The sequence below is a fragment of the Myotis myotis genome, unplaced genomic scaffold (genome assembly GCF_014108235.1).
Source record: "Myotis myotis isolate mMyoMyo1 unplaced genomic scaffold, mMyoMyo1.p scaffold_m19_p_19, whole genome shotgun sequence".
In the NCBI taxonomy this organism is placed as follows: Eukaryota; Metazoa; Chordata; class Mammalia; order Chiroptera; family Vespertilionidae; genus Myotis; species Myotis myotis.
In genome coordinates this window covers 5,175,597-5,185,232 of record NW_023416323.1, presented here as the reverse complement: position 1 = coordinate 5,185,232, position 9,636 = coordinate 5,175,597, and the positions used below count along the sequence as shown (strand labels likewise).

Sequence of the window (9,636 nt, the reverse complement as noted above, 5' to 3'; positions counted from 1 at the left end):
CCGCCCCAGCCCCACCCAGGAAGCGCTCGGGGCGGGGGCGGCCCCCGGGGGAGGGCAATGGGGGGGGCCTGGCCACGGTCCTCAGCTCGCGTGGGCGGGCTCCGAGGGGGGTCCCTTAAGCCACCCGGGAGGGGGCGGGCACCCCGGCCCCGCCCCAAGCAGGGTGCTGCCTCCTGGTGGCTGACAGCTAGCAAAGCGGATGCGTGTGGCTAGGATGGCTACGCGGGATTGGGGGGGGGGGGGGCGGGGATGGGGTGACGGAGAGAACGAAGACCTGGCGGGGAGGGCTCAGTCGGAGGATAGGGACCCAGAGTACAAGGGATCCGAAGAGGGGACCCAGAATGGAGAGAGTGGGAGACTGGGGCAGAGGGGCCCAGGGGCACAGAGGAGGAAACCCCCACAAGGAGAGGGGTCATAAGGAGGCACCCAGAGTTTAAGGCAAAGATGGGGCACCGGCCAGCTGACAGGTCAGGAATTCAGGAAGGCACCCACACTGGTCAGAACTGATCTTTATTTAGCACTTCCATGTGTGAGGCTGCCTCTTCTCCCCAAACCCCTGGGACCCCACATACTTGCTGCCCCCATTTCACAGATGGGGAAAATGGACTTCGGAGAGAGAGGTACTGGGCTTGCGGTGCTGGCCAGACAGAAGCTGCCCCAGGCCTCCGCTGGGTAGGGTAAGGTAGTCTCCAGAGCCCATGTCTCTGACGACTGCACCATCCTACCCCTTACGGGTGCCCAGGGGTGTGGATGGGCCATGGAGGCAGGTGCCTCAGCATTCCACGCCATAGCGGTCAAAGTGACGCAGCAACAGGCCCAGGTCCAGGTGCACGGTGCCACCAGCGGCTGTATGCAGGCGATAGCGGTCGGCCCCACTGTAGATGGCGTCCCCATGCAGCAGCTGAGGCCCACCACCCACGAAGGCCCGTGCCAGCTGCTCCCGCCAGCTGCCCAAAGGCCGCCATGTGGGACAGTCCAGCTGGTGAGTGCCTGGACTGCTGGGCACGTGACAAAAGCCGTAGCCGGCAAGCTGGCAGCGGCCGAAGCTATCCTGGGACCACACCTGGAAATGAAGTCGGGGCCAGCCTGCAAGACAGGAGAGAGGGATGGTGCAGCCAGTGTCTGGGCTCAGTCCTCTTCCCTGGCGTCTGCCCCAGCCTCCTCTCTGGACTCCCACTCCCACACAACAGCCAAATGGATATTTCGGAATACATATTCCTCCCCTGCTCAAAACCCTTTCATGGCTCCCCAGTGCCTTCAGAATAAAACCCAACCTCAACACTCAAGGCCCTTGAGATCAGGCCTCTGCTGAGCCCCTCTCTTGTCCATGTTCCCATCTCCAGGGAGCCCAGTCCACAGGTGAGCGAGCACCTTGAGCCTTGTCCTAGACCTGTCCCCCATTCCCACCCTGTCCTGTCTGGGTTCAGGGACTTCTTGTCCCCTCCAGTTCACCTTCCTCCTGGCATCTGGAAGCATCTTTCTCTTCCCGCCAGTCCCCAAGTGTCCTAAGAATACAGCTCAGCTCCTCAGCTGGCGGCAAAGCCTTGGAGACCCAGCCTCATTTTACTCTCCTTTCTGAGGCCCTCTGTGGTTGGCCCTGTTCTACAAGCTGGGGACACAGAGGTGAACATAGCAGATCAAAATTCCTGCCCTTGTGTAGCTGACATCCTAGACAACGAGCATAGTAAATAAGCAAATTATAGGGTATGTGAGATGGTGATAACTGCTCTGGAGAAAAATAAAGCTAGGTAGGGTGGGGGTGGGATGCAGTGTTAGAAAGGGGATGATCAAGAAAGGCTTCACTAAGAAGGGGCCATGTGAGTGGATGTTTAAAGGAGGGAAGGGAGTGGGCCATGGAGACATCTCGGGAAGAGCATGCCCAGCAGAGGGAACAACGTGTGAAAAGGCCCTGGTGGGAGCTGCCTGGTGGGACCAGTGGAAGAGTGAAAGGACAGTGCCTGCCTGCCTCACCCTCCAACCCATCACCCACAAGCAGCCAGAAGGGTCTTTTAGAAGCAAAATCTGACTTGTCAGTCACCTGCTGTGGCTCCCCAGTGCCCTCAGGGGATGGCCTCAGCTCAGTGGCCTGGGATTCAAGGCCCTGCATGGCCTGTCCCCTGTCCCCTGCCACCTCACTCCTGCAGTCCTCCTGCTCTCCCTCCATCCTCCAAATGCCCTAGTTCACTTTACCCCTTGGGCTTTCCCTCTTCCTTCCCTCTGTCTTATTAGCTCCCACTGGTCTCTCACAGCATCTCAAACATCCACTCTTCCAGGAAGCCCTCCCTGAACTCCCTGGCAGTCAGGAGCCTCCTCTTGGCTCCCATAGTCCCCCAGAACTCCCCATCCCATCCTTGCCTACTCTGGGCTACCACTGTCTGGGAACAGCTCTGCCTTCCCATGGGATGGTGAACCCTGTGAGGACAGGGCTAGGAGCTGTCTCAGTCACCGACACCTCCCCGGCATCACTCGTCATAGGGCATGTCCTCAGTAACTATTATTTATATTGTTGAAATATATGGCATATTTACCTAGGCTATTTCCTGGAATTCACTCCTCTCCAATGACCCAAATTTTCCACCAGAAAAGATTTTCTGATACCTTCCTCCCCCGCAAACTCATTTTTCCTCTGAACAGCAGAGGAGCCCTGCCTGGGGACAGCCACTAGCCCTCCCTCCCTCCCTCTCATAAACCCTCCAGCTTCCTTTTGATGGAAGACTCTCTTGGTTTCTCTCTTTGAAAGCCATCCCTCATCTCCCCTTGGTCCCCACCTTCCCCTCTTCCCGTCACCCCTGGCCTCTGACACACTCTAGTCCAGGGGTGGGCAAACTTTTTGACTCGAGGGCCACAATGGGTTCTTAAACTGGACCGGAGGGCCGGAACAAAAGCACGGATGGAGTGTTTGTGTGAACTAATATAAATTCAAAGTAAACATCATTACATAAAAGGGTACGGTCTTTTTTTTTTTAGTTTTATTCATTTCAAACGGGCCGGATCCGGCCCGCGGGCCGTAGTTTGCCCATGGCTGCTCTAGAGTCAGCCATGGGAGGCCTCAGCTGAGTCTCTCCAGGGCCAGGCCTGGCCAGGAAAGGGACCCAAAGGGCAGGGAAGCAGGGACAGGAGTTGGTGTTCTCAGTCCCATGGAGTGTTGCTAACTCCCCACACCCCCCACCCCCCTATCCGGTCCCCTCAGCCTGGCACAGGGCCGACACGAGAACGCACCTTGGAGGCCTTTGGTGGCAAAGTGCAGGTCAATGGGGTGGGACCAGTAGGCCATGTCCCCTATTTGGGGGGTGTCCACCTGTGTTTGGCCCTCCCGTACGCCGGACAGGAGCTTCCATGCCGCCCCTACAATGAGAGCCAGGACACTAATGAGGCAGGGAAGGGTGGGAGGCAGGCATCAGGAAGGGTATGCCAATGTGGCTGTGAGACCGTTTCTTCTAGCGCTGGGGGACAGGGGGTACAAAGTGTGGGCTCTGGGGCCAAAGGGCTGGGTTCAGATCCTGGCATGGCTTCTTCCTGCCTGCACACACTTGGGCAAGTTACCTTTTCCTGCCTCAGTCTCCCGATCGGTCAAGTGGGTTTAATAATGCATTCCTTGTCATTTTGTGAGCAGATTAAATGAGCTAATACACACAAAGCACTTAGAACAGTGCCTAGGGCGTAGTAAGTGCTGGATAAGTGTTGGGTATCGTTTTGTCACTATTCTCACACTGCATTTAGAGGCCTAGTCCAAGGACTAAGATGGGACCAAGGGTGCCCTTCGACAAAAAGCATGAACGCACTGTGAAAGGCACATAATAAGACCAGTCCTACTGAGGGTGATAATAATAGCAAAACGCACCGATTGCTTACCAAGTGCCAGACCCTGTGCTAAGCACTTTAGTGATGAGTCCATTTAATCCGCCCTCTAGGACTTTTAATCCCACCCCACCCCCAGTCTACACTCTCCCCATAGCTTCCAAAGCCCTATATCTGGCCTTTGTCCCCCTTCCTGCACTCATCTCCTATCACTCTCCCCATCCCTCACTACCTCTAGCCTCACTGATCCTGTTTTTTTTTTAAAAAAATATATTTTTATTGATTTTCAGAGAGGAAGAGAGAGCTAGAAACATCAATGATGAGAGAATCATTGATTGGCTGCCTCCTGCACGCCCCCTACTGGGGATCGAGCCTGCAACCCAGGCATGTGCCCTTGGCCAAAATCAAACCTGGGACCCTTCAGTCCACAGGCCAACGCTCTATCCAGTGAGCCAAACCGGCTAGGGCTGATCCTGTTTTTATTTCCTTTCTTGCACCGGCTGTTCCCTCTGCCTGGGAAGTCTGCTCCTGGATGTCCCCATGCCTGGCTTTTATTCATCTTCCAGGGATCAACTCAAATGCCACTTTTACAGAGGGGTTCTCCCTCACCCTTGTATCCAAAACTAATCCCTGTTACATTATCTCATCTAATTTGTTCTGAGTATCTGCCACCATCTGTAATCATCACAGTCATTTCTTTATTGCTTATTTATTTTGTCTCCCCTCCTGTGAGCCCCAGGAGAGCAGGGATATTGCATACTACTGGATTCCCAGGGCCTCCAAACCAGATCTTACTAGTAGTATACAGAAGGTGCTCAAAAAATGTTTGTTGGACAAATAAGGGGGCCTGGGAGGTGGGTGCTAATATAAGCCTCACCTTACAAGTGACAGACTCTGAGAAGGAAAGTCACTTGTCTATTCATTCCATGAACATTTATTGAACACCTACTGTGCGTCAAGCACTGTTCTCCACATGGGGTACAGCAGGACTGCAGCAGACCAAGGTGCCACGGTGAAGCTGGATTCAGACTGAGCTCTGTCAGACTACAGAGTCCAAGCCCTTTATCTGACTGCCTCTGAGCTTGCTGCTGGATTAACTGCCCCTCCCCAACAGCCCCCTGAACTGTTGAGTTACTGTTCTCTCTGATTCAGGCAAGGAAAGCACCAGGCCTTGAGTCCGGCTTTACACATACAATATGTCCCACTTTACAGATGAGGAAACTGAGGCTCAGAGAAGGGACAGCACCTGCCCAGGGTCACAGGGCAGATGGGGCCCAGACTGGAAACCAAGTCTGACTCCAGGGCTGCCTCTTCATGTGCTCAGCTGGAGGACCACAATTTCCCAGGGAATCTCAACCACCACCAAGGACCCGGGGCCTGCAGAGATAAGGACAGCAGTAGCCACACTCGTTCCATGTGCATTTATCTGTTGGGCAACATACCCAGAGCTTTACAAACAAGACCCCATCCAATTTTTACATGAGCTGGGTAAACACTTACTGAACACTTACTAGGCCAGGTCCTCTCCTAAATGCCGTTGTTATTCATTTAGTTCGCACAATCACCCCATGAGGTAAGTATTGTTATTATTACCATTGTACAGACAGGGAAACTGAGGCAAAGACAAGTGCCCAAAGTCACGTAATTAATAAACAACTGGTTTTGAACCCAGGCAGTTTGTGCTCTTAACCTCAGTATGTGCTGCCTCTCAGCTATTAGCTTTTCAGACAAGGAAACTGGGACTCAGAGAGGTTAAGTTCACAGGCCCCACTTTAACCAATGGGAGAGTTAGTGTTTGAGCCCAGATCTGGTGGCCCTAACCATTACACATACCACCACACTATTCTGCCTCTGCACACTGGGAGACATGCACACTGGGGTCTCTGAGGTCCTCCCTGGGCCATATGGATGGGCGTGGATGATTACCAGAACAGGTTCCTCCCTTCTCACACAGAATTATGCACAAGAGGGTGGCCTTTCCTCTGTAAATCTGGAATGGAAACTTCCATTTTACAGTGAGAGTTCAATAAATGGAGACTCTTAAGCAAAGAATTAAGACAGGGGAGGGACCCAGGACACCCCTAGGGCAGTGAATGAAGTCCAAACCATGGGATTAAGGCTGTCTAGTGTTCTGAGGATTGGGAGTGTGTGTGGGGGGTCTAGCCTATAGCCCCATAACCTTGGGGGCTGTGTGTTCAGAGCAGGAGCCAGAGCCCCCAGAGATGGGATGGAAAGGGATAAGCCGGGAGCATGAGACACATGGACACAGTATGGTCAGGGCCAGGAGTCCTGAGAGCCGATGGGAGGTGGGGCTCAGAGGCGGGGCCAGGGGGTCAAGGAAGGAGGTGGAGCCTCTAGGCTGGTATTCAGTGGGGAATGAGCCAGGTCGGGAATACCTGTGTGGACGCCCCACTTGCAGAAGAGGCTACTTTCCGAGAAGCCGGTGGCCCCCACGATCTGCCCGATCACGTGCACTTCAGCCATAGCCCTGAGAGGGTAAAAACAGAGTCACAGCCCTGTGAGGTGAGTGTACTGTTATTTCCACCTGACAGATGAGGAAACCGAGGCCCTCCAAATAAGGAACAGTACTAGGATGGCAGAGTAGTTTCGCCAAACCACTGAGTGTGGGGTCTTAACGCGATCCTAAATGCCTCTCCAGGGGAGCCCGGAAAATAGAGGGGAGGAGGGCCGAGCTGAAGAGCAGGCACCTAACTCCACAACTTCCAGCTCATAACACAGGGAAGCCCCGCCCAGGGCCAGTGGCTCCACCCCCACCAGCGCAAAGGCTCCAACTCCGCATGCGTCCTAAGACCTGGCGCAAAGCCCCGCCTCCAGGCGTACGCATGCGCTACGCCTACTTCAGAACCGCTAACAGGAGGCGCGAAAGCGGCATCGGGACTGGAGTTGATGGACCTGACCTGTCCCTCTCTCCACCGGCGCTGCCTTCCCGCGTGGCTCGCGCTCTCCCGCGATCTTTCCGGCAGGGAGAGACCCGCGGCGCCGCGATCCCTCCCAGGCCGCGACCGCCTTCGTTCTCCCGGGTGGTTGCTGGGGCAACAGCAGCCTCCTCCCCTGGCCTCGCACTCGCCCTGCGGGTCGCTAATTGGCCCTCGCTGTCCTCGGGGGCGGGGCCAAACTCTGATGGACGTTCTCGCCCTTCCCGCTCTCCATTTTGGGAAAAGGGTCTCTCCAGCCGCTGGGGGCGTGGCCGGGCAGCCGCCATCTGAAGCGCGGCTGACGAAGTCTGAGCGCCGACTGTTTCTCCCAGCTGCCCTCTTCCCAAAATCACCCACTGATGCCTCGCGACCCCCAAACCTCCCCTCAACGGGGACCTCAGAGCAGAGGTGTGAGCCAGAACCAAGGGGGGCTCTCCCTCAGCAGAGTGCACCCTCTTGCCTCATAACTAGAAAAAAATCCTTCCTCATTCACAGATACCCAAGAAGCGGGGAGGGGTTTTCCTTCTTTTATTTTTAGAGTTCCCCGGGCTTCGTGGGACTGATGATCCAACTTCCTTCTCAGAAAAACTGCGCAGCTCTTCACGGTGCTGATTCTGAGCGAGGATGGGGCTGGGGGATGGGTGTGAGAAATGAGGAACTGGGGCCTCCTTATCTGCAGAAAATCCGTTCTAGAAACTGGACTCTGCCAGTAACTTGTCTTGTGACTGCGTGGCTCTGGGTTTCAGTTTGCTCATCCGTGTAATGGGCACAAGGAGAGGGACTGAGCCCGGCACTCGCACGTCTGACCTCCCGGAGCGGTTCCTGGGTCCCTTACGCTCCTGGAGCCCGAAGGGCCAGAAATGGGGCTACAAAAGGATATTGCACTGATACGTATACTTGAAAGCTACCACGTATTGAGTTATTTCTTTGTACCAGTCCCCCGGAAACTGATGGTTTTGCATGTACCATCTCCTTTAATCCTCACAGACATCCCGACAGGTAGGTAATATTATCAGCTTTATTTAAAATGAAGAAATTGGAGCCATAACCGGTTTGGCTCAGTGGATAGAGCGTCGGCCTGCGGACTGAAAGGTCCCAGGTTCCATTCCGGTCAAAGGCATGTACCTTGGTTGCGGGCACATCCCCAGTAGGGGGTGTGCAGGAGGCAGTTGATCGATGTTTCTCTCTCATCGATCTTTCTAACTCTCTATCCCTCTCCCTTCCTCTCTGTAAAAAATCAATAAAATATATTTAAAAACAAACAAAAACAACACACATTCCCCTGCACCTGGAGACCAGGACAGCACAATTACTTTAAATTGCTTCAGTGGCTCCAGAAAATGTGTTTCCGTTGACTCAGTGGTCTCAAGACCTGAAACTATAATTAATCTTTGTAGATAACTAACTTGCTCAATCTAGCTGCTGTAACAAACTGCTTTTTGCAAATCAGGTTCCTCATTCCAAACCTTGAGATGTAATCAATACCTTTGTGATATTTGCCTATATAAGTCTGATGCTTCGGCCACTGGGCACTGCGAGATGTGGAGCCACGTCTCCCTTGCAGTCGCCGGCTTTATTGATTAAATGACTCATTGATTTGATCCTTCGTCCTGTGTGTTACTCGTGGGGTACATTACAACAATTTCTGTGTGTGCCCGGATGGGGATAGAACCCACAAGCAACCTTGGCATATTAGGATGATGCTCTAACCAACTGAGCAACCAGGCCAGGGCCTGAAATATTTTTTCTTCAATTGGTTTCTTCTATTGGTTGATATTAGTGACTAAGAAAAACTCCCCAGTTTGACTGCCTGGATTTCAGTCTTGGCTCTTCCCCTTCTGTGTGACCTTCAATACCTCAGTTTCCTCCTCTGTGAGAATGAACGATGGTACCCACCTTGTTGGATTATTGCCAGGAGTCAATGTTTTGGAGCTGTTTTAAAATATGTTCACAGGTTCTTTGAAACTCATCCTTTCACCAGGTGGAGCCTGACTCCTCTCTCCTTGGGTATAGGCTGCGCTAGGTAAGTTGCTTCTAGCCAATAGGATGTGGCAGAAGTGTTGCTAAGTGGCTTCCCAAACCAAGCCCTCAAAAGCATCCACCTTGGTCTCGCCCTTGGATAGTTTACTTTGAGGGAGGCAGCCATCATGATGTAACAACAGTGAAGCCGGCAATGGGGAGACAACAGCCAGCACCATGTGAGTGACCCATCGTGGAAGCAGATCTCCCAGCCTCAGACAGATCTTCAGATGACCACTACGTCGGCCAACATGCTGACTGTAGCTTCAGGAGACACCCTGAACCAGAACCCTCAGCTAACCCATCGCCAGGTTACTGACCTACAGAAACTATGTCAGTGATAAATAATTGTTTTAACCACTAAGTTTGGGGAGATAATTTGTCACCCAGCAATAGATTACTAATACAAATACGTAATGAATTTAGGACAGTGCCTGGCACATAGGAAGGACAATAATGTTGCTATTATTGATGATTTTTGTTATTGTTACTGAAATGGCATATTTTACACATTTTTTATAAGAAGCACACTGAATATTTATTTATGTATTTTTTATTTTTAACTTTTAAAACTTTGTAGTAAAATACACCTAACAAAATTTACCATCTTAACCATTTTTTTTTTTAAAGTGATTCCAGAGAGGAAGGTTGAGGTAGAGAGAGATAGAAACACCAACGATGAGAGAGAACCATCGATCAGCTGCCTCCTGCATGCCCCACACTGGTATTAAGCCCACAACCCGGGCACGTGCCCCCGACTGGAATCGAACCTGGGATCCTTCAGTCCACAAGCCGGTACTCCATCCACTGAGCCAAACCAGTAGGGCCATCTTAACCATTTTTTAAGTCTACAGATCAAGTGGCATTAAGTGCATGTACATAA

At 52.8% G+C, this 9,636-nt stretch overlaps 1 protein-coding gene across 2 annotated transcripts; it reads right to left on the bottom strand.

The window, feature by feature from the left end:
* Positions 1 to 494: 494 nt before the first annotated feature.
* On the bottom strand, positions 495 to 7,781 carry B9D2 (B9 domain containing 2). 2 transcript variants are annotated; one of them, XM_036346586.1, is made up of 4 exons: positions 6,717 to 7,771; positions 6,195 to 6,286; positions 3,220 to 3,345; positions 495 to 1,086 (listed from the first exon to the last, which is right to left on the bottom strand). In XM_036346586.1, the coding sequence occupies exons 1-4, from the start codon at positions 7,019 to 7,021 to the stop codon at positions 773 to 775; spliced, it is 837 nt and encodes a 278-aa protein (XP_036202479.1). In that variant the 5' UTR covers positions 7,022 to 7,771; the 3' UTR covers positions 495 to 772. The 2 variants fall into 2 exon arrangements, with proteins under 2 accessions (XP_036202479.1, XP_036202480.1); XM_036346587.1 differs by lacking the exon at positions 3,220 to 3,345 and having other exon boundaries at positions 6,717 to 7,781.
* Between the last annotated feature and the right edge of the window lie 1,855 nt (positions 7,782 to 9,636).